At 47.0% G+C, this 24,420-nt stretch overlaps 1 protein-coding gene across 11 annotated transcripts in view; it reads left to right on the top strand.

The window, feature by feature from the left end:
• The window catches only part of LOC120906755 (broad-complex core protein isoforms 1/2/3/4/5), an 88,563-nt gene that overhangs the window by 51,083 nt on the left and 13,060 nt on the right, over nucleotides 1-24,420 (top strand). For 6 of the 11 annotated variants that reach the window (XM_040318685.1, XM_040318678.1, XM_040318684.1 and 3 more), the window contains 4 exons: nucleotides 18,405-18,552; nucleotides 18,679-18,879; nucleotides 18,991-19,668; nucleotides 19,791-19,955. In XM_040318685.1, the coding sequence (XP_040174619.1) occupies nucleotides 18,405-18,552; nucleotides 18,679-18,879; nucleotides 18,991-19,668; nucleotides 19,791-19,955 (1,192 nt within the window). Of the gene's footprint in view, nucleotides 1-2,849; nucleotides 3,834-18,404; nucleotides 18,553-18,678; nucleotides 18,880-18,990; nucleotides 19,669-19,790; nucleotides 19,956-22,055; nucleotides 24,171-24,420 lie in introns of those variants that run through there. The other 5 variants (XM_040318686.1, XM_040318690.1, XM_040318689.1 and 2 more) reach the window with 2 other exon arrangements.

The raw sequence follows: 24,420 nt of genomic DNA, 5'->3' as shown, positions 1-24,420 counted from the left end.
ATGACAATCGTCCGTGTGTTCAAAGAATCTACGGTGTTGAGAAAATGATTGTTTGTGGGGAACGTATTCCACGAACGTGCGATAACCACTGTCGCGCCGTGTGCGGACGACCGGCGTTGGCAATTCTTCTAAGAACTCCTCGCGCTAGGTTTGAAGTGGATCCGATTTTGTTTGCGTTACTTTTCGGGGACTCCCAGCACAAAATTCCAGCATACCGTACTTTGATAACCGATGGACTTCAATCGTAGCACTGGGAGTTTTTTTCTTCTTCTTCTATTTATTCTGTTTACGACCTGCTCAATATTAGCAGATTGGACGGGATGGGGAAGAATGGTTTGTACATGTTTGCCTGCTGCTGAACACCTGAGCTGCGAATGTTAAACAGGCGGGTGTATTTTTATAAAGATTTGATATGATCAGGCAGTAGAAAAAGGATACAAACTTGATCGATTAATTCAGGATGGGTCCATTTTGTTATCGAGTGAAAATTCAATAAAATACAGGTATTTTTAAATGATTTTTCACACACACAAAAATCATCAAATTATGAAACTCCAGATACACAATTATACCCCAATAATTGTTTGTACAGTAAAATAGTACATTTAGCATAATGTCCTGGGAGTATATTATATACCCAAAATGCATAGTTTTAATCACGAGTAAAAACGGATACTTGATATGACGATATAAAATCTAAACATAAAAAATAAAATCACGCAAATGATATAAAATCTAAAATAACAATCCTGGTTTTGGTTTCGATACTTCCCAAGTGACATTTGCTCGAAATTGTTTTCTAATCCCAAGTGACATTTTTCGAAATTGTTTTCTCATATCTGCTCGATTAGTACTCGATACGCTTCAAATTGTGGATTTGTGAGTGATTAAGTTGGTTTGAAAGCGCCAAGATTTGGTGTGTTCGTAAATTAGACGTTCATCTAAGGATGGACGAAGCCGTCCAGCACGTTTTTCATTCATAGCTATGTTTTTTTTTTATTAAAAATAAATGCTAATTTTGCGTGTCCTTATTCTATAAGAAATGAGTATTATTTAAGAATAAAATAAGTATATGACCAACTATAACGACAAGGAAACATCATTTCCGAGCGAATCTAGAAGAAAGTAACGAAAAAGCCGCATCACATTTGATTTTAAAGGACTTTTTCCAAATTCCCTTAAACTGGTGCAGTTTAAGGGAAGTTTAAGGCTCCAGTTGAAGGGAATTTGCTCGAATTCCCGATTATTCGTGCTCGAAAATGTCAATTGGGTTGGTTCGGTACTTGCAGGGTTTGCCAAGTAATTTTGTGACTCCTATTGCAGATTTTATGTGTCATCTAATTCAAGAATATATATGTTATTATTCATTAAGGTATTAAGCCTCCGTGGTTTATAAACTAAGGGCGCCTTAATTAAGCGCAACACTCTCTCGTATGATCCCCGTGTGTTTTTGACCCCATAGAACAAGCAAACCGGTTTTAAGTGATCTTTCAAATGCCAATAATTTAGTAAATAACTTCACTGAAGATATGATATGATATGATATTTAGTTGTAAAGCCCTGACCCTGCCCGCTCTTGATTTGTAAACATAATGCAAAAATGGGCAAACAATGAAAAAAAAAGATGCAAAAGCTCACAAAAATGTACAAATCGCATCACACACCATAATGTGCATTTTGATTGTCTTGGTCGCTGGAGTGTGGATTTTTTATTCATTTTCCCTTTCCTTCTATTCCCTGCATCATCGCCAAACGCTCAAATTTGCTAACCCCTGCCGCTCTCTAATCGGTCGGCGCACACATGCCGAGCGCCCGAGGCAAGAGAGAGCGCATGCCGTTCTCTCTTTCTCCCGGCGCAGCGCAATCTCGCCCTGCGTACCGGTTGCCGGCTCTCCTTTTAACGTTCCATCTCGTTCGCACCAGTGCGCAAAAGATGGCAAACCTCCCAAACCACCCACTGTTTCGCACAGCGCCCGCACTCTCTCAAACACGATTTCATGCGCCCGCTCTCACTCTCTCTCTCTCTCCCTCTCTCTCTCTCTCCCTCTCTTTTGCGCAATTGTGCCAAAATTCTGGAGCAGACCGGGATGTATTCCCACCTCCCACCCCGCAGGCAACTGACACATCTTGCAAAAGCCGATGCCAGAGCGAGATGGCCTGCTGCGCTCAGCGTGAGCGCCGGCCACCCTATCGCGCGTTTTGCGAGAGGGGAGGGGGGGGGTCGCCACTGCGTACCCAACGCACACAAACAAGCAAACACACACACACACACACGTACGAACACGCTCTAATCTGGCTGCGCGCAACCACGCGATCCGCGAGCGGCTTCAGCTGTCAGTCCCGAGCCGATCGTCCGCGGGCCCGGCAGTAAGTTGGCCCCCTCTGCGAGCAAGGCAGCCCCCGCTCAAAACAAACGAAAAAGAAAAGAACCGGCCCAAAGGAAAAGGAAACCATACATACACACACACACACGAGCGCGCGCGGAGAGAGAGCGCGAGTGCTGCCAAAATCGAATCGGACAGGGCAACCGGAATCTAACTCGCAAACCACTAAATCCCACTAAAACCCTTTTCCCGTGGTGCACAACCCCCGAAGTACACACTACTACAAAGGGGGACGGGGTGAAGCCAGCTCCTCCAGCTCCCCTCCTGTGCGGTTTTTTGGGGGTTTTGGTTTTGTCGCGGCTTTAAATTTGCAAAAAAAAAAAAATCACAAACCGGGCGCCGGGGGAACAAAAACCGTCTGTTTTCACGTGTGTCCCCCCCCCCCCATCGCCCCCTCGCTTCCTGTGCGTGTACATGTGTTTGTATGTGCGTGTGTTTGTGTACGTGTATAAGAGTGTGATGGTGATGCTGTAGCAAACAACCCCCCCCCCCCCCAAAAGGGTAAAAGAAGTTTGCGAACCACAAGCGCGCGCAAAATCATCGCGCCGGCCCCGAAATTGCTCAAGCCGCGTGCGCGCACAGTTACCAAATCCCTGTTTTTGTCCCCCGGTGCGGTGGGGTGCGTGTGGTGCGCGGGCGGCGGGTGTGCGTGTCGTGCGCCGCGCCATTATCTTTCATCTTTGCTGTAAAAGTTGTGCCCGCAAAAAAGCCAAACGTTTTCCCAGCCCCCCACCCATCTTTCCCGCCGGGAGGGCTTTCTTCCGCGGTCGCTGGCGCGGTGCGAGCCGCCGCCGAAAAACGCATGTGTGGAGTGTCGCCGTCTGTCGCTGTGCATGGTGTGGATATTCTTTTCCCCGCGCCACCGTCACCACTGTGATCCGGTGTCCAGGGTCTGCTTTTCCTGGGGGAGGAGGAAAGTGTTTGTGTGCGTGTGTGTTTATGTGTGTGCCCCTGTGTGGAACCCCTGCATTTCGGTGTGTGATTGCGTGTGTGTGTGTGTGTGAGTGTGTGCAAAATTGCCGGCATTGTATTGTTGGTTCAGAAATCCGTGTTCGTGTTTGGGGCAAACTTGTGCACACCCAGCACCAAACAACACCAGCAACAACCACCACAACAACAACATCCAAAGTAAACGCTGCGCTGTTTCTTGGTACCTGCTCGCCCCGCCGACACTCACAAGCAACACCAAAAAGAAAACCACCAACCGTCAACTTATCAACCCAAAAGCAGAAGAAAAGAAAAAGAAAACTCCATCGGCAACAACACAATTGAAGCAAAAACATCCTGAAATTTTCCGGACTCTGACGACGCGACGACTCGCGGCGGGAGAGTCTCACAAGAGAGTCTCAACGGTCATCGCGCGCGGGGAAGGGAAGTTTTTCCCCCCAAGGCCCGGGGCTGCTAACGATTGGTGTGCCGCCGCACGGGAGGTGCCGCCCCGGGGGAGAGGTAAAGTGGCTAGGATCATAGGAACATGTCTAATTTTTATCATTTTTGTGTTTTTTGTTTTTGTGTTTTTCTTTCATGTTATTGGTTACATGGTTTTCCCGGAGTTCTCATAGGAACACTTTATTGATTCCTTCTTATGCGAAATGAGCTTAATGTAATGGGAATTTGACTCTACAGCATCCTTGTTGGAACAAATCCAATAGAAATTTCCAACTAGACTGTCCAAAAAGGGTGCCGTAGAGTCTAATTTCCCGTTGTATGAAATTCACTTCCTGCAGGAAAGAGTCCAAGAAGTGTCCCAAAACTATGAAAACGCCTAAAAAACCCCGTATTTGGGAAAAGTACGATTTGTTTTACTAGGAAAAAGGAAGGAATTGGTTCGTCAAACGGGATTAGTAGTGAATAAAAAGGCTCCTGCTGGGCAAAGTGCGTGCAATGTTTGGGGATTTGTTAGGATTTTTGTTTTCTTCTTAATCTATAGGGTTTTCCAGGAGTTTTCATAGCTGTGGGACACTTTATTTTGACTCTTTCTTCCATTAAATGCACTTATGGTAATGGGAATTGGACTCTCTAGCACCCTTGTTGCACAAAGCCAATAGGAATTTTCAACGAGCCTGTCCCGAAAAGGGTCCAAGAGTCCTATTTCCAACATATGAAGTTCACTTCTAATAGGAAAGAGTCAAGGAAGTGTCCCACAATTATGAGACCCCCTGGAAAACCCTGTAAGAGCGCCCTTTTTACGTTTCGATTGTTGCGCACGGGAACGGAAAAGGGCATTAATTAGAATAATTGAAAAAAAAATCTCTTCTAACATTGCTAAGAGGCCAATGTGGCCAATACGCTCAAAGTCCCTGTATTAAAAAAAATCATCCAACTTCAAAACTGGCCGCAGCCTAAAGCAGAAGACGAACCCCCTTTTTTTTTCGTTGCGGTGTAGTTTGTTTTTGCAAGTGTGGTCCCGTTTCCTGTTTTGTGGGGGATGTCTTGCTGCCCGGCGGCGTTTATTCATCCCCCCCCCCCCCCCCTTTCAGTCCAGATGTGTACCAGAAGTGCAGAATATTCTCCAACACGCGTGTGTACAATGCTTGTGCGTGTGTGTGTGTGTGTGTGTGTGTGTGTGTGTGTGTGTCTAGACGATGAAGATCAGCGTGTCTCTTGTTGGTCTGAGAAAAGTGCACACGCGGAGTACAAGAAATTGGTAGCAAAAAAGGAAAAAAAACCCTTCCCAAGCGTGTTTGCATTAACGATTGGAAAACTTCTGGCTTATCCAAACATTGTCGCGTCTGTATGTGTGTGTGCGTGTGCTGAAAAGGGATGTTCCTAGCTTCTCAGACATTTGGCGTGTGCGGGCCATAACATTATTTAGAGGCGAAGGTATCTCTGCCACGCCAGAGACATTCAGCACACCGTTGCACTGTTTTGCCTAAAGAAGAATACACCTACACACATTGAAAGCTGTGCGATCCCCTTTTTCGTGCGAAAATCGATTATAAATGTTCATAACACCAAGGGTTCGTCGCCAGATGCGGCAATCCCTGTACTTTGTTGATTTGATTGGCGATTTTGTCACAAACCCTGTGTCTGTGTGTGTGTGTGGGTTCGAATTTTCTCGCGAAATGTTTCCTCCGTTTTCTTCTGCATGCTCTCTCGGCCTGCGCCTTTGCCTAGCCGTTGGGCCGCTGTGGCGGATGTTTGTGTCCGAGCAGCGCGTCATTTCCTGGAAAGACATGCGCGCACCAGATGCGCGCGCGTACGCGCTCTCTACTTCTTCACTGAACAATGTACGTGTGGGGGGTCTTTTGGTGTGTCGTCTACTTATGATTGTAGCTATTCGGCCGTTCCCCGTAGAGCAATTTGTACTCTGTCGCTCTGTGTGGGCCAAAATTGCCTACTCCCCAGTTCACGGAATATTGTGTTTTGTCTGATCGCGTCGGGTCTTTTGGTTCGTCCGATGAAACGTGTAAATTTTGTTCGATTTTTAGCTTTTTTTTTTTTCTCTGTTGTGTGGGAATTCAAGGCGATGTTAAGGACAAAGACTTGTTTTCATGACAAAGCTTTCCTTCAACTGTGCTTTGCAATTTCCACAAACACAGACGATTTTGTGTGTCCGCTCGAAGAATCTTCCTATAGGAGAGGTGCCTGAAACGATTTGCAAATCCAAAGAAAAGAAAAAAAAATAATAAAACAATCAAACGAAGCAGGTTTTTGTGTTTGATGGGTGGGGGCGCCTCTAAATTCGCAAACCGGCCGCCGTCTCCAAACAAAAACGCCGTTCGCCGTCACACATTCCCCCTCGCCGAGCCATTTTTGCCGAAAAAAATAAAACTCTCGCGCGCCTCTCAGCTCACCGAAAAATCTCCACCACACACACACACTCACGCACGCACGCACGCACACACCGACAGAAACCTTCAAAAACCGGCCTTGCTAATTCCTGTTCCCTTTTGCCCTCATTTTTTATTTCACACAAACCTCCTAACCCATCCTCCCCCCACCCCCTCTCCAACACAAAATGCTCTCAGCGTTTTTTAGCACACACCGACTAACAAGCTCCCCATCCCCCCTTCCCCCCCACAAACCAAAAAAATAAAAACCGGTGCGCGAAAGGGAAGAAGCGCGCGCGCGAGGGTTGTTGCGCATTTTCTAACGGTACGCGCGGTCCAAAAATTTGCCTGCCTTTTTCGTTGGTGTGCGTTAGTATTTTTGCTACACACACACACACAGACACCCGCAGACGGCTTTTGTGTGCACATACTGTACGCGCGTGTGTGCGTTAGATTTGACGGTGGGGAGTGATTTTTAGAAGGTCGAGATTTGAACCACTTTTTTGGCACACGCGAAATATCTCGTCGAAATTGCGCGCGGCGCCGCCGCCGCCTTGCTCGATGGTATTGGTGCGTATATGCGTATGTGTATGTGTTTGTGTGTCTAGTTTTTTTTTTTTTGGTAAATTTGGGGCTATAGAGTGGTGGTGTGTTGATCGCTTTCCGACGGCATTCTCCGATTCGTTTCTTTCTAATCTTTTTCGCCCTTGTCGCCATCCTCCCGCTTTGCCCCCCACCATCTCGTTTGCCCCAGTGCCCAAAAAAAAAAAAGCACCAAAAAGCCCCAGCCCGCACTTTGTTTGTTGGGTGGCAGGTTTCTTTATCTTTCGTTATTTCGATATTATTCGCGCTGATCACGTGCGGCACCCACTCATCAGCTTCCTCCAAAAAAACAAAAAAAAAACAACAAAAAACACATTTTCCCTTCGTTTATTTTGCAATTCACAGTAGCTTCTCTCTCTCTCTCTCTTTCTCTCTTTCTCTCTATCTCTCTCTATCTCTCTCTCTCTCTCTCTCTCTCTCTCTCTCTCGCTTTGAGTGTGTTACAACTCTTCGAAAGCGAAATTTTGGACAACAGCACACAACAACAACCAGCAACTTCCCCCTCGGCGACGAACCCTTTCTGTTTTTTTTGTGTTTGGTGTCGTTCGGATTTGACTTGATTTTTACGACCCGATAATATAAGCGCAGGGCCAGGAGGAAAACGTTGGGATCGTCAAAAAATGCAAAAATTATCGAAACTTGTTCCACTAGGTGTGTGTGTATTTTTGTGTGTGGGAGCTGGAATTTTAGCATTTTTTTTTTGCAGGTTTTTTTCCTCTGCATTTGATTTAGTCTGCAGGGCACAATTTTCGTAACGGTTTTTGATTTGTTTTTTGCCAAGCTATCCTTAAAAAATTAGCAATTCTAATTTGTAGTTTTTTTTTTGTTTTTTAAACAAAAGTTTAGGTTGGTTGTCTCTGCGCAAACAGTCTTTTACCTGTTTATCATATCGAGGGGAGCTTTTGAGCGGTTTTTGAAGAGTTTAATGTAAAACAAAAATGAAAACATAATAAATAAACGCCACACACACACACACATCCATACCCCTCACCTCATGTATGCATGCAAGTGTGTGTTTGTGTGTGTGTGTGTTTGTGTGTGTGTGTCTAAGAGCAACTTCAAATTCCCAAAATCTGCTTTCAAACACACTACCTCCTGTACCTTCTCCTTCTCCTCCTCCTCTCGGCCGGCTCTCCATCCCTCTCTTCTTACGTCACCACCCCACTACCAACCCCCCTTTTAAGCAAGCATCATCAATCAAATCCACCGCCAAAATTTTGCACTACTGGGTGCGTGTGTGCTTGTGTGTGTACGTACGTCTAGGTAAAAAAAAACACTACGCACACTAACATGTACAGCTAACATAGATAAAAATTGATGAACTACGTTTGGGGTGCGGAAGGGAAGGGTGGTGGGAGGGGTGTGGGAGGGGGGGTCGATCTCTACAATCAAATATGCAACCCATCTTGTTTCTCCCTACAATATCTGCAGTAGAAACCTCCCCCCCCCCGGGGTGTGTGAGCGCGTGGCGCAAAACTCAGTGAGTTCCCCCCCCCTCCTTTATCAATCCTTTTTTCTTAATTCCCGATAGAGAGAGAGAGAGAGAGGAAGAGAGAGAAAGAGAGGAGAGCTAAAAGTAGTGCACAACAAAAAAAGCGCGCATAGAGTCTACTGGTGGGTGTCTGTGTGTGTGCGCTCCACACAACAACTCCCCCCCCACCCCCGCCCTCTACGCACCGTCCAATCCAGGAGAAGAGGCGCGCGGGAAGATTTTGCAACCAAAAAAAAAATAAATAATAATAATAAAATTAAGCAGCCCACCCCTGTAGTAGGGGGAAAGGGACAAGAAGGGACGAAAGTAAGAGGATGAGTAGTTGTAGTAGTAATTGCAGAAAGGGTGGTGGTGTGAGTTGTGGGGAGAAGTGTAGAAAATCGGGTTGCAAAACATGTTGCAAAAAAAAAAAAAAACAAAAACCCCTCCGCGCACTGTGCGTGCAATTTCACCGTTAAAGGTGGACCTCTAGGCCCTTTCACCCTCTCTCTCTCTCTCTCTCTCTCTATCTAGTTTCCGTTTTTTCTCCCATTTTCTGTGTGTCTTAATCCGGGGGAGTACGCGATCGAGTTTTGTCGCAGTTAAATGGGGCTGCTTATTTCTTTACCATTTTTGTTGTTGTTTCGCTTAGTTTTCACTCGCCCGAGGGGTGTGGGGAAGTAGAGGAAGAAGTAAAGAAGAGTTCACTCCCCCCCTCCATCCCTCAATACAGCCACACACACACACACAGAAGTAGAGAGACTTAATCCAATCTAAATATGCCCCCGGAGGGCATCTTGTGTGATGCCTCCTCCCATCCCCAACATGTACGTGCGGGGGGTGTGGGATGTTATGGAGTTGCTGGTTGTTTGTCCACCTCACCCCCTCCCCCCCCCCCTGGACGCGCGGGAGCAAACAGGGATGGAACAGGCCCCCTTGAAGGGTTGAGGGATGTGGGGTACGGGAGAATGGGGTGAATGGGGGGGGGGGGGGAGCGCTGGATCACGGGACCTTTTTTTGCGCGACAGTGTGAGCTCCTCTCCAGTTTGATTTAGCGCGGTAGGTTATGTCGAGCCGGGTTGATGGGAGAGGGGTGGAGGGGGGGGGAGGGTTGACATCGAAGGGATCAAGGACGGTCAGTCTCCGGACCTCACCCTCACCACCGCCGAGGAAGCGAGAAAGAACGATTAGAAGATTCAAAAGAGAGAGAGAGAGAGAGAGAAAAAATAGTGAGAGAGAGAGAGAGAGCGAGAGAGAGAGATGGAGAGAAGGGGAGTGAGCGGGACTGGGATACACACAATTTTGGCACTTTTGCATAATTTTTGCCTATTTGCCTCTCTCTCTCTCTCTTTCTACCCCTCTCTCTCTCTCTCTCTCTCTCTCTCTCTCTTCTCTTGTTTGTCTCTCTTGATCTCTTTAATTTTCTATCAATTTTCTAATACTCAAACGATTCATGTGCTCTTTCTCTCTCGCTCTCTCTTTCTCTCTCTCTCTCTCTCTCACACACACACACACACACATTCACTCTTCTAACAAACTTTGCGGAGTCTCGATGCCCGAGAGCGCCAGTGTGGTAACGTTTTGTGGGGTTAGTTTTGCTGGGTGGAAAGAGGGGAGAAGGGTGCTTGAGGGGCCGTCGCGGGCGGGTGGGGTAGGGAGAGTCTCGTTACGAGTTGCCAAAAAATTTGCGCATACGATTAAATCACTCCGAGCACAGCATAGCTGTGTGAGTGTGTGCGTGTGATCGTTAAACGCTCCCCGAAAAAAGAGTGACGAGAGAGAGAGAGAGCGAGAGCGTGAGCGAGAGAGCTGCTTAGCACGCACGCGGATCTCATATTTAAACGAGAAACAGCAAACTCACCCCCCCCCCCCTCGTTCCCAACCCTTAACCAATTGTGTGTATCATTTAGGAAAAAAGGAAGAAAAAAAGAAGAAGTGATGCACACACTTCATAATCACACATACGTACTACGCTCGAACAGCACAAACACACACACTCGCATACCCTTGCTCTACTGTAACCTTTGTGATCGGCCGAAGGGTTGAGGGCGAGGCATGCGGGGGTGGACGGGCGTGATGTCGCCAAAATTTCATTCTGGCCAATAATTCCTGTTGCGGTTGCCCTTCTCTCTCTCTCTCTCTCTCTCTCTCTCTCTCTTTGGCCGCGCAAGAAGGGTTTGATGTGTGGGCGCGCCTCCGCTCTGTGTGCGTTCCTATTTTGCGCGCACACACACACGCATGCACATGTGGGGTGGGGGTGGGTGGGTGGAGTGGCTCAAGTTTTTGCCATTTTTTGCGCATGCTTTTTTTTTGTTTTTGTTTCCACTAATACAACATGAGCTCGTCGAGCGTGCGCGCGCGCGCGTTCGTTCGATTTTGGTCCGATCATCAGCGCGTGTTTGTGCGTGTGTTTAGGGAGTGTGGTTTTTTTTTTTGACTAAAGGGCAAGCGATGGAGGTTAGAATGTTCTATTTTAAAACCCCCACCCGAAGCCGCACCCACCCTTCCATCTGCCTCTGGCGGTTTCCTCGCCGAAGCGAGGAGTTTGTTTTGTCTGCTTGTGGTGTAGTAGCCGGGTCGTTGTTCTGCTGGAGAGGGGTGCTGTGGTGGTTCGCTCACTATCTGCTGCTGTGGACCGAGAAGGATAGGATGCCGTTTTGGACCAGGACCTCGATTATGTATGCGGCCCGCGAGAATATTTTGAGAATTGCTGAAAGCACTGCAAACCAAAAATCTCTTAATAATATTTGTCGAAGTGTATTAAATTTTCTGAATATTCGCATAATTTTGTGCAGACTCGATTGCACATTGGTCGGATGGTCGGAATAGCATTCCACGACTCAAAACCATTTCCGATCTTAGCTATTCCGACTCTGATTCCGGCCAATTCAAACTAATATTCGGAACCGTTGGAGAGTCATCGGTTGTCGCACGGAGCGGAGAAATGGCTCCGGTCGGCCCCACCGAATTTTGAAAATCTCAATGCCTCCGACATTGTAGCCAAGTTGAAATTATTTGCACCCCACATTCTACAAGACGAATTAATTTCCTTTCTCCAGAGGTTCTCCAACAATCAAAACCAAAATGAAATGATTACACTCAAGATAAAAGGATTTAGATCAAGAATGAAAATACTCGAAATGCCGAAGTCGTCCTGCACATACATAGCTTATTAACAGGCTAGCTCACAATCTGCCAATCTTTTTGGGTTCACACACCACAAATCTTCGTCGGATATAATTATCGTAATTTAACAAAATTATTCCTAAAATACTTAAGGTTCTTGTTATAAGAAATGAATACACCATCTTAACACTTGGGATATGGAAATAAGTGAAAACTAATGTTCAAACAAGATTTATCACGTTTTTTCTCTTGATCTGTCGAAAAATTGCAGACAAAATTTTTTGTTAATTATCCAGCGATAGCGATAGCTCGAATTGCTTGCAAAAGATTCGCCATAGGCTGCTAGACTTCCCCTACCTCAGTGAAAAACTGTGTGTTGACAGATATTTTCTAGTAGAACTGCCATGTAAGAACTCGGCTAGTTGAAAAATGTCCTATTTTTATAATAAGAATAACAAACGATTCCAGATTTGCAGCGAGGAGTGCTGAAAGCCAATTTGTTTAGCAATAATGATATTAAACAGTATTTTCTACAAATGTTGGTGTATATTTTTTATTCTCTACTTTTCCGCCCGCGAATCAATTGCAAATTTGTACTTGCGGCCCTCTGATGAAATGAGTTTGACACAGCTGCACTAGGCTAATGAAGTAAGGACACGAAAATCAAACACGTGGAAAGTATTGAGCTTCAGGATGGGTTCTCTAACTTTTCGTTTTTGAATATTTGTCCCACACTCAAAAGTAGCTCCTTATTAGTAGGTCCTTAAATCTCTTGCTTTAGAAATGTTTAGAAAATGTAATTCTCCTTCAGGGGCACATCTGACACATTTCAACTAGAAGAAAAATTATCTACAGAGAAAAGTGTGACAGATTTAGCAATATTCAAGGAAAAACTAATCATGAAATTGTAATGTTCAATTATACACTTTGCTAAAACTGGCTTGAAAACAATTGAGCAATTACAGGGTTTCTCGCTATAATTCTACATCGCCTTGTCCGTTAGTTTGAAATAGTGAAGCAGTGTGAAATGTTTCATTTTTTAAAATTATTATTAATTCATTGTGAAATCATGAAAAAAATCCATTTAATCTTTATTGCATGTGATTTGACACAGCGGGCCAAAATGCCACTGAAAATAGTAGCACGGGCAAAATCCTAGTTTTTACGTGAAATTATATGATCCAAAAATCAAAATGTTGGCAGTTCTTTTCATTTTATTTTGGAATTAAAGTTGCGTTACAAAAGTTAAATGTTTTATAAAATATTATCATATTATTTTCAATTGATCGTAGGCTGCTGATATTTCCAACATTTGCATAATTCTATGGCAACTAACAAGATTCAGTATGCGAAAATAATGTGCAAAATCTGGCCATGACTAACGCGTTGGTTCCAATGCAGAGCAGTGAATTTTGTAAAGTAAAGTTGATATCGGTGTCTTTTTGATTATCAATATTTTTGAGCTAGAATTAAAGTAGCGAATTCTTACTTTTGATGCTGTCTAAAGTATATTACAACAGGTCGTTCAGTCTAGTTCAGATCTTCATTTTACAGACGAGTACAAGGTGCCATACAAGTCCTTAGTATCCATTATTCCTTTCCTGCCAATCTCCATACAAAATGTTCATTCTTATTGGGGCCAAAATCAGCGTCATAAGCCCACCTGTAGTTAATCTAATCACATTGGTCTTGGTAGCATGCCTGATGGAAATCTTGAGCTCGTTTGTAACATCCTATCAAAAGTAAAACGTGTTTGTCCTGACATCTAATTTCATCTGATTTGAAATGTGTCAAAACTTCATACATACGAGTAAGACATTCACGATTTTGTATTTGTGAGTTGTTTCTTTTAATAATTGATCATCCAATTTTTGTTGCTAAACAAATTTAATCATCGGAAAGGGTATAACCTAATTTTAATTGATTTTTATCCATTTTATTAAAATTTTGCGGAATTGAAAGCTCAGATACATCAAAATAACCATGTTTGATTTTGACTGCTATGACTGTAAGAGTTTTTGGGAATAATGTATATAAAGTTTTGATAAAGTTATTGGTAGGAAAAAAAAGCGGTATACCTCGCGAGCAACTTTTGGCCCGCGGGCTATCAGTTTGACATCTCTGTCGTAGACGTTCTTGAAAGCACTTGGATGAGGCATTATCAAAATCAAATCAAAATGTGCAAATATTATTCAGTGGAGACCACGTGTGTTTAATTACATCAAATATTTCAGAAATCAATAACAATCTTGTAATGAGCGTTTGAAGCATATGACATATGACATATACATATTTAGGCCTTTTAGAGAGATTTAGTGCTATTTGCTTTGATATTATTCGTCAGAGAGAAGGATTCGTTCGTGAAATGTGGACAAAAAATATTGAAAACTTGCCCTGGCATCAAAACCTAACTTAACATATCGGGGGGTTTTTTTTTTAAACTCGGCGATGTTCCGAAGGATCCGATGTATGAAATCACAAAGCTGTGGTTTTGCATGATATATTGGTAAAATTTAAATTTCTAAATGAAGTAGAAATAGAAAGCTGTATCCGATTGTATTTGATGTAGGAATTCTCCACTCAATGTACATAACCTCCAAAAATTGCAATAAGCTGTTGTGGCGTTCTCTATTGTGACCGATTGAAGATCGTCTGTTTTGAACCCAGACGACCACCTACGTTGCTGATATGCACACAAAACCCAACCCAGTTTCGTGTAGAACATAAAACGGCCTTAAAAGCCTTGAAATAGTAGGGTCACGCGAAGGTTCCTCCTGATCCTGCCATGCGGTCTGATCGCGGCCCAGATCCGTAAAACCCCCAAACCATGTGCTGTGCGGGTGTTTGGTGTTAAGCCTTGTCGCGGATTCGTTGTGGGGCAATCAAAGCGGATTAAGGCTTCCTTGTGGAGTGTGTGTGTTACTGCTTTTTACTGCAAGATATTTGATGATCGTGGTAGGTTTTCATTGCTCTCCACTCAGCCTCAGAAAACTGAAAAGGGTAAAGGTGTGATAGAAATCATTTGGGTTTTACCCGATATCTCCCGGGTGCGGCGCCGTGTGTCCTCTCGCGGGTGAAAGCTTGCAGTTTATTTTTGGTGGGCCCCAATTTAGACGTGCGAAGCTGGATTAGGAAAGGGACGCCAAGTGGTGCGTGTGTGTGTGTTTGTGATATATGGGAAGAAGCACGGGGCAAAGGGAGCTTTGAAAAAATTTGCAACGCAAATTTTGGTTCGGCAAGAAGCGAATTTTTGTGTATAAATCTTTTTCGCGTTTTTTAGTGATAAAAAATATACACGTTTTCTCCTCGGGGGCGCGTAGGAAAACATTTGTAGCATCAAACCTCCAAAAAGAGGGCAGGGTAGGTTTTGGAAGGGAAAAATTATAAGACAAGAGACAATGGGAGGGGGGGGGGCGGTCCACTCAACACACTGCGGCAGAAGCAGATATATAGATGAATGCGGCAGTCTCTCGCTAACCGAGCTTTTAAGCCCAACGACACATAAAAAACCCACTTTTTGGCGCAAAGGTTAGGGAGAGAAAAGACAAACTGGTTTTTTTTCGTTGTTGTTTTTGTTGGGGGGTTTGCAATCAAATTTAATGTTAATAATATGTAAATATTTGCAAATTTCTAATTCCGCGCTGTTATTGATGGCGATTTTTGCCTGCTTTTTTGTAGATAGGGGGCGCTGAGTGGGTTGGTTGATGAGGGGGGGAAGGAGAGGGTTCATCATCAGCACTCTGGCCGTCGTGGTAGTTTTATTATAATTCCTTTTCGTATATATTTTTTATTCTTTTTTACCTTTTCGTGTGTGCTTTTTTCGCCATATATTTTGGAATTGAGCGTCCTCCTTCCTTCCTTTCCACTACCGTGCATCGCGTCGGAATGGTTGACGTGTGGTTTGCTGTTTATGGGACGCTTCCAATATGTTGATTTAATAAAACAACCGGCTGAGGGACCCCCCGCACACCACACCACCATTCAAGCGGGGCAAAGGTGCTTTGTTGTTGCCTTAGTGGTTGAGATTCAAATGTCCTACACACACACACACACACTCACAAACACACACCTTCCGCCCTTTCTCCATTATCTGCGAATGCTGCTTCTTGATCTTGGTGTGCCGTTGTGGTGACTTGGCGATGGTGAAACGACGATCCGTTTGCTTTTTATTTGATTTTGTGAAATATTTTTCGAAAGGGATTTTTGGTCCAGGACCGCTGGTGTGTGTGTGTGTGCTGGTGGTGGATGCGATTGCGCGCGAATATGTACGGTTGGCTCACTCTGCAGGTTTGCAGTCGTTAACACAGCCGCCCCTTCATTTTTGTTTGTTTGTTTCGCCACTAATTCGCGTTTCGCGCGGATGACATTCCGCATCATCGATTTTTGTGTTGTAGTTGCTGGTATTCCTCTTCTCTCGTTTGTGTGACATTTCGGCGGTCCTTTTCGATTAGGCGCGCGACAGCGGCACATGGGTGTCTTAGGTATTCAGGGTTTTTGGGCACGTCTGTTTTTATTCCGTTCGGCTGTTGCTGGATGGAATCGGCGGAACCAATCAGGTGGATGAAAGACGGCTTTTCGGGGTGACACTCACTGCTGGCGACCACTTTTTAATCAGTGAATCATCATACCTAGCTCGAGCGGGAAGAGTTTGAGGAGGGAGATCGGAGGGTCTTTTTGAGTCTTTGGAGAAGATGCGATGATCCTGTTTGGGGGTGCGCGCAGCGCTGCATGCGTGACTTTATATGAGTTAGAAAACGACTTTTTCACTGTTTTTTTTGGGGGGTAGCAACACACCAACAGGATTTTTGCGCACCTTCAATCGCTTTTACAAAACAGAAAAAAACGAACTCGAAATCTGAAGTCATCCCGCGAACACCTCGACCAGCAGAGAAATGATGTTGGAGGTCGTGCCGGATATTCCGGAATTTGTTTGTCCTGTTGTTGCTTTACTTGGTTCCTTCAATCTGTAGTTTGTTCAAGTGTGTAGAATGCGTTAAGGAACGAAGACATCATTTGTATGGTGATCATTTAGTGCGCTTAGTTTGATGTCTGTCATACGCTATGTCATCCATCGGATATCAGACTTCAGAAATTTTACCACGCCTCATGGTGCTAACTATTTGGTTTAACATCTTTGTTGGACCTCATTCCCGCTATGAATATCTGAATATATAATTTATCTGTAAACCTCATGTTATTAGATTTTTTTTAAATTTTATGATTATGTTGGGGCCTTAGGATCTAATGGAAGTCCTAATCTAATGGACTGATTTCAATTTCAAAGGATGTTCTTTCCACTGAATCTAGGAAATAAGACATTCTCGACATCATCATGACTTTTGTTGTGAAAAAATATTCCAACATTTGGGCCCTTATCGTTTTAAATTGAAATTTCCGTTTTAAATGAAATTTCAGCCTGTCAGCTGTTTGCATTGTATAGCAGTTTTCGAGCAGCTATCTAAGTGGGTATAATATACAGGTAGGCTTATCCCAAGGATTATGAATTTAGAAGGCTGATTTATATCGCTTCTGTTTCTGAATGAAGATTTTAAGAGTTGTTTTGTGTATTCGACAAGCCGCCAGAGAGCTTGTTTGAACAAAAGTCTTTTTGACCCATCCTGTCAAAAAGTGATGTTCAAATTTGGTTATAAAAAACATGCTAAGAAACCACCTGGACTACATACACTTTGATTCTGGATTCCATCACCAGATCTCTTTAATGTACCTTGGGATAAATGTAAACAACACCTTGTTTTGCCATTTTTCGAGCAGGTACTCGAATCTAATTCTAGCTGTGATGATAGAATAATCTAGACTGAAAATTGCAGGCTAGTTTTGTGTGTGGTTTTGTATGGAGTGTTGACATGTTTTCAGCCTCCAACTGTCAAACTCCATGCAAAAAAACTGACTAGAATCGTGAAGGGCCTCAATATTGGTGAACTATTTCAAAACAGTATCAGCAGGTAGAGCATACTACTACTCCGAACGCGTCTCTCAAGCTGTGAACCTCTTGATATCGCCTTAATTGCCCTAGTTAGTCTGGAGAACGAGCTCAGTTTATGGGAAGCGTCTTCGCACTTCTGCTCTCCCCAGCCCTTACTTTCACGGCCTCGGCAAGAAAAGGTAAATTAAGCAAGCAAAGACAAATGGCAGTGCACACGGTGAGAACAGTTTCTCGGGGTAACAACGAGCGATAGAAAAAAAAATCGCCATTTGCCATTTGATACGCGCTTATTTTTGGACATCTCTTTCGACTTCTCCTCCCCTCTCCTCTCTTTCTCCTCTTCTCATGGGGACGCACTTTCAAATACGGGAGGGCGTGTGGGCGGCTACGGACGACCGAAAAACACACCGCCAATGGTCTGTCTGTCTTATTAAGGTCGCAAACGTTCGAGCCTTCTTCCCAGAAGTGTGTGTGTGTGTAGGACGGGCAGTTTATCACATTCCCTCCATCCCCTCAGAGCCCTTGGTCCAGGCAGGGGAGTGTACGCAAGGTGAAATTGAGAGATAGATAGAGAGAGGGACAGGGATTCATTTTTATTTTACGGTCTAAATACCAATTAAAGATAGCCGCCGCTGGACGCGCGCGGTTACTTGGGAGTGACTTTCGAAAAAAAAAAAAGAAGGTAATGATTGTTGCTAGTTGCATTGCAAAGTGGGCGATTTTATTTGGCGCGGAGGTTCGTCGCCTCACTCTCTATCGGCTAATTGTGGCGCGTTTGTTTCGCACATTTCATTGCGTATCCTATGGAGCTTCGTTTGAATGATACAGTTTCTGGTTTCTGCTATTGAAAATCATGTTGCCTCACACGGCGAGGGGGGTGGGTGGGGGGTTGTGAGTCTCTAATAAAACAGACGCGCGAAAAAATGGAGCTTATTGGTGGTAGAAAGTACTGCCACACAAAAAAAGTAGTTAAAATAAATGGCCCAGCCTTAGACGACGAGTAATGGGTGGGGTTTTTTTTTTTGGGTGAAGATTACTCCAGACTCGATGCAATAATGTGTTTTCTTTGTTCTCTCCCTCTTCTTTGCATGGACGCTGAACAGGAACAGCACCGACACCGGCATCATGGACCAGCAATACTGTCTGCGCTGGAACAATCATCAGTCTAACTTAACCACCGTGCTCACCACGCTCCTACAAGATGAGAAACTGTGCGACGTCACGCTCGCCTGCGAGAAGGGCATGGTCAAAGTAAATGCGCTCGTTATTATTATTATTATTTTTTTTGGCTGCGAGAACTGCTCGCCCATCCCAACCGCATTACTAACTTTGTTTGTTTCTTGCTCCTATCATCCCGCTCTGTTTGTTGCTGCACAGGCACACCAAGCGATCCTGTCCGCCTGCAGCCCGTACTTCGAGCAGATATTCGTCGAGAACAAGCATCCCCATCCGATCATCTATCTGCGCGACGTGGAGGTGAACGAGATGCGCGCCCTGCTCGACTTCATGTACCAGGGCGAGGTGAACGTGGGCCAGCACAACTTGCAGAACTTTCTCAAGACGGCCGAAAGTTTGAAGGTAAGGTAGTGGGTGGTGCGGCGAAGCTTCCCCTCCCTCAAAAAACGATGGTTGCGCTAATTGTACGCTACAATTGTTGCCTTTTTGTTTTCTTTCTCCCATTTGTTACAGGTACGGGGACTGACCGAAAGCAGTGCCGACCGGTATTCGGCCGATACGGACAGCAAGCTGCGCTCGGAGCGGATCCGGGACTCGCGGGACGAGCGCGACTCGCTACCAAACGCATCCAGCAACAACAGCAACAACAGCAACAACAATAACAACAGTAGCAGCAACAACAACAACAACACGATCAGCAGTAACAACAACAACAACAACTCCCTGCACCATGGGCCGCTGCGCGACAAGGAGCTGACCGAGCACGAACAGCTCGAGCGGCTTCAGCAGCAGCAGCAGCAGCAGCAAACGCACCACCACCAACAGCAGCAGCATCCGTCGTCGCACCAGCAACAGTCGCAGCAGCATCCGTCGTCGCAGCATCAGCAACCGACGCACCAAACGCACCATCACCACCATCACCATCAGCACGGTGGGGGTGGCGGTGGCGGCGGCGGCGGCGGCGGTGGAGGCGGCGGTAGTGCCGGCCCGGTGCAGCAACCGTCCCGGAGCGCGAGCATCGATCTGATGCAGTCGGCGCTGGTGGACGAGCGCGACTATCTGGCGGCGGAGGATCGCGAGATCAGCACGGTAGAGAATAAGAAGAAGCGCAAAATGTCCACCACCTGTGATAACTCATCGCCCTCGACGCCGTCCCTGATGAACGAACGGCAAGGGGGGTACGAATCGCAGGTACGAACCGCCGTTTCTTCTCCCCTTACCCTGCGAACGCTTTTCCATTGAGCACGGTACGATTTCAAACTGACGTTTTCTTTCTCCGCTCTTCGTGCTCGCCCCCCCCCCCTACCCTTCAGGCCTCGTCACACAGTAGCTTCAAGCAGAGCCCGAAACCGGAGGACGAGTTTAAGGTGAGCTCGCCGGCCCCGGTCCATCCGCTGGCGGGCCATCCGCTGAGCGGCATCAAGCAGGAACTGCCCGAGCTGCCGGTGCGCCATTCGCTGTCCTCCGAGCTGATGCAGGTAGGTGTTCGGGACCGGTGTATGGGTCCCTCTTTGCCCTCGCCCACCCACCCCCCACCCCCTCGCTAACCCCCATATTTCCTCGGCTTCATCGTTTCTTTGCTCTTCATGAAACTCTCTTCCCCGTCCGTCCCCCTTCTCAAAATCACCCGCTCCCCATTCGTGTTGCCGTCGTGTGAGTTCCCCCAAAAGTTTAGATCTTTACGGGACCATGCCCCATTTCTGCATTCGTTCAAACAAGGGCTCATTGTGCGTGTATGTGTCTGTTTGTGTGTCCGCGCTCGTGTGTGTGTGTATGTGTGTGTGTGTGTGTGTGTTTGTATGGAAAGTAATGTTTACTTCGTCCTTTGCGGCCAAATGCGTGTCTGACGACTTCTGCTTTGATTTGTATACAGCGTATTTTAATGTTACTCCCCTAACCTCATTTTGCCATAATTTGCCATAATTTGCCATTATAGTATGCTGCCCGTGGTTACGCAGTTTATAAAATTTGCTACAAATTGCTGCACACACGCCGTCATATCCTTTTAAATAACTATTTTTTTAAACCAACAGTTGTAGTTAAAATTGTCTGTCAATTAAATGTGTTTTAACTGCATTTAACTTCTGTCGATATTGGAGCTTCGAGGATACCTTCACATTGAAATTTGCTCGCCAAGAACCGACTGTTATACACTGTTCTACCACTGCCACCATCCTGATCATTTCGGCGGTTGTAAGAGATATTATCTAACAGTAACTGTCTAACTGTAGTAAGCTCATTCTCTCCAGAAGACGACATCTCGAACGTAACATCTCTGGTCTTGTTGTAAGCCGTTGTTTAGTCTAGTACCTCCCATCACCCGTGGGTCACACGCTACCTGTTTTGTGTTGTCTGTCTGTCAACAATTTATGTAAATTACTGTATAAATGTGTAAAGGAAAAAAACTCCTATTTCATCCCTCCTAACACTATCGAATTTTACATCCTTTTCCCCTCGCACCATTCAACCCACCCTTACTAATGTTTCTAAGTCTAAGTCAACGTTCACGGAAAGGAAGGATGTGTGGAGAGAACGCCTGTCGATGATGGGATACTTGGGGATACAGGGAGGGATGGATTGGGAAGGAGGGGGAAAAGCTGGCAGTGAAAACGAACGGGTCTGATCGATACAAGAGAGGGAGAGAGAGAGAGAGAGAGAGCCATGGATACTATTACTACTCTTACTACTCTCACTTTGACTGCTGTTGTGGCAAAAACATAGAAGAAGAGGATAGAGGGAAACATCTGTCGTTCACACTAGTGATGTGGTCCCTTTGGAGCCCACAGCTCCGATCCGACTATTGTTAAACCGATTCTGATTCCGGCAAGATGGGAATCATTAGTTCTGCCAGAAGTCGGAGTCGTCCGGTGTCCTCCGAAGTCGTCCGGGTAGGGAGTTGTCCGGAGTTGGTTGTAGTCGTCTGGGTCGGAGTTGTCGTCCGGCGTCGGCCTAAGTCGACTGGAGTCGGTTAGAGTCAACGTCCGAACGGCCGGTGCTATGTGCTTGTGATCAAGTCTCCGGATGACTCCCACTCCCGACGACTCCGGATGACAACGGACGACTCCGGATGGCAATGGACGACTCCGGATGACAACGGATGACTTCGGACGACTTTGGATGACTTTGGATGACTCCGATTCCGAACAACTGGATCCGAAATTTTGGTTCCGGAAAATGCGTAGTAGTCGGTTCCGATTTTTTTGGTTCAGGATCGGAGTCGACTCCGAATTTTTGCCAAGTTTACCCATCACTAGTTCACACACTCTCTCTATTTTCCTTCCTGCAAAAAAAAAAAAAACAAAAATCCTGAATCCCCCTTTCCATTGCTTCCAATCTCCCCGCCCCTTCTTTCCACCAACCTTCCTTGCCATCTCGTCTTCCCCCTTCCCTTGTATCCCTTGTTTCTGTCATCCATTCTTTCATCCTGATAAACCTACCCCTTCCCCACCTCCACTTCACCCCCTACCCCCTCATCCAGTCCCGACCCACGCGCACATTTGCCAAATCACGACCAAAAGCAAAGAAACCGAGAGACCATTGCACTGACACTCCTCCTTCCCTTCCTATTGTATTGACAGAAAAATGTTTGGGGAGACGAATCGAAAGCACAACCGTCTGCATCGATCATGTCAGCTTCTTCACCGTCATCATCGGCTTCACCGGCGACGTCGGCGGCGGCGGCGGCGGCGGCTTCCGCCGTACCGTTGCTGCTCTCCTCCTCCACCAGCAACACCGCCACCAGTTCCTCCTACTCCGCTTTTCCGGTGCCCTTTTCGGGCACCTCGTTCGCCAATGTCACGTGCACCACCTTGTCATCTTCCCACACATCCTACCCGCATCCTTCTACGTCCTCTTCCTCCTTGTCTAATGCGCGACACGGGAACGCGTTGGTTGATTGTGGTGGTGGTGGTGGTGGTGGTGGTGGTGGAGCTGTTGCTGGGCACCGGCAGGTGGCGCCACTGTCCACTATCCGGTACCAGCAGCAGCAGCAGCAGCAGCATCAGCTAAAGCGCTCAACTGCCCCGCTGCCGCCGCCGCCGCCGCAGATGCTCGAACCGCCGGCAAAGCGGCCCGCTGCGTCGTCACCCGCCCAAGGACCGACCGGAGCCGTAGGAGGAGGTGCTGCTGCTGCTGCTGCTGCTGCTGCTGCTGCTATAGGAGGAGGAGGAGAAGTTGCGGGGGGAGCAGGTGACGGTGGCCCGCATGCTGATGCGACCGCCGCCGCCGCCGCCGCTGCCGCTGCAGCCGCCGCCGCCGCCGCTCTCGCCTCCATTGCGGACTGGCCGGAAAGCAAGTCCTGCCTGCAGCGCTACCTGCTCACGCACAACCTGATGGGGGGTAGCGGTGGCACTGGTGGAGCCGGTGGTGTTGCTGACGGTGGTGGTGGTGGAGGAGGTGGTCGCAGCAGTGTCGAGGGTGCTGAGGGAACTGGTGGTAGTGGTAGGGGCAATCGAGTGGCAGGGATATCGCGATCCTCGTTGCTTGCCGCCGTCGAAGCCGCCCTGCAAAGCGGCGGCGCCAGTGGTGATGGTGGTGAGAGTGTTGTCGGTATTGGCGGGAGCGGCATTGATGCAAGAAGCGTCAGTAAGCGGAAGGCGGCATTCGCCGCAACAACCACAGCGGGAAGTAGCGGCAGTGGCAGTGGCAAAGCAGCAACAGCAGCGTCCGGCATGCCATCCTCTCTGGTCTCCTACCGGTCCACTAGTGGTGGTGGTGGTGGTGGTGGAGGCGCCTCCAGAGCTGGTAGTGGCAATCCGGCCAGCGGGCAGAGGGCACCACCCCCAGCGGGTACTAGCTCGCGCAAGGGCGGCCGCTTTCGGCTGAACTGGCTCGACCAGTTCGACTGGCTGAAGTACGACGCGGAGGAGAACTACATGTACTGCATGTACTGTCGGCGCTGGTGCGGCGACATTCCGGACATTCGCACGTCGTTCGTCGAGGGCAACTCGAACTTCCGGCTCGAGATCGTGAACCATCACGACAAGTGTAAGGCGCACCGGCTCTGCACCGAGCGGGATGCGTCCGAGGTGCGCCGGGCCAGCGCCAATGCGGCCGCTGTCGCAGCAGCCGCCGCCGCCGCTGCCGCCGCCACCGCCACCAATGCCGCCTCGAAGGGCTGTGATAGTGGCGAGCGGTTGCCCGATGACTCCGCCACTCCCTGACCATCGCCACTCTGCCCGCCGCCCGCACTCCTCTTCGCCTTTTGCTTCTCTTTATCCCGGTCCGTACACGAATGCCAAGAGGGGGGAGTGTTGGGTTTTACGTCGCGGGCGTCCCCAAACAACACTGTGTGCCAACGTTCTTCTCTCTCGCTCTCTCTCTCTCTCTCTCACTCACTCGCGCTGTGCTGTGTGAGATGTGCCTTTTCTTAGTGGCCATATTTGGGGGTTTGCTAACCCTGTGAAGAAGTAGAAATGATAACCCCTTACAATCGGTACCAACAAGCCCAAGCCCAGGAGCGTGTTATTACAAACGAAACATTTCGTTTACTTCCTTTTTTTTTGTGCTCGTAAGCGAACGAATGTCGAATCGAAGGCACGTAGTGCCCTAACCATACTAGGTGTAGTACTACTAGGTAGTGTTGTTGCCACCCCTCGAGGAGGGAGAACCAGGGCAGCTGGGGAGGGATGGGACCGCCAAGAACAGACAAATTTGTACGAATAAATGGAAACTTTATCGACCAACACCTTCCACTGTGTGCAGCAGCGTATCTATTTCTCCCAAAGCCAACGACAGTAACCCCCCCCCCCCTTACAGAGAGTGAAACGGCCTCCTCTCCTCCACCGAGCTGTCGGAATGATGTGTCTGTGAAGTGTTGTAGCGGGGGAAGGGAGAAGAACCCAAGAGCCTACGCAGATGGGATACCTGTCACAAAGTTAGCTTGCCCTTGCCTGCTATGCGAGGACTTAATCCATGCTAATGCAATTTGTAAGTAGAACAAGG

This window comes from Anopheles arabiensis, chromosome X (assembly GCF_016920715.1).
Source record: "Anopheles arabiensis isolate DONGOLA chromosome X, AaraD3, whole genome shotgun sequence".
In the NCBI taxonomy this organism is placed as follows: domain Eukaryota; kingdom Metazoa; phylum Arthropoda; class Insecta; order Diptera; family Culicidae; genus Anopheles; species Anopheles arabiensis.
The sequence above is the reverse complement of the archived record's forward strand: the minus strand, read 5'-3'. Positions and strand labels throughout refer to the sequence as shown.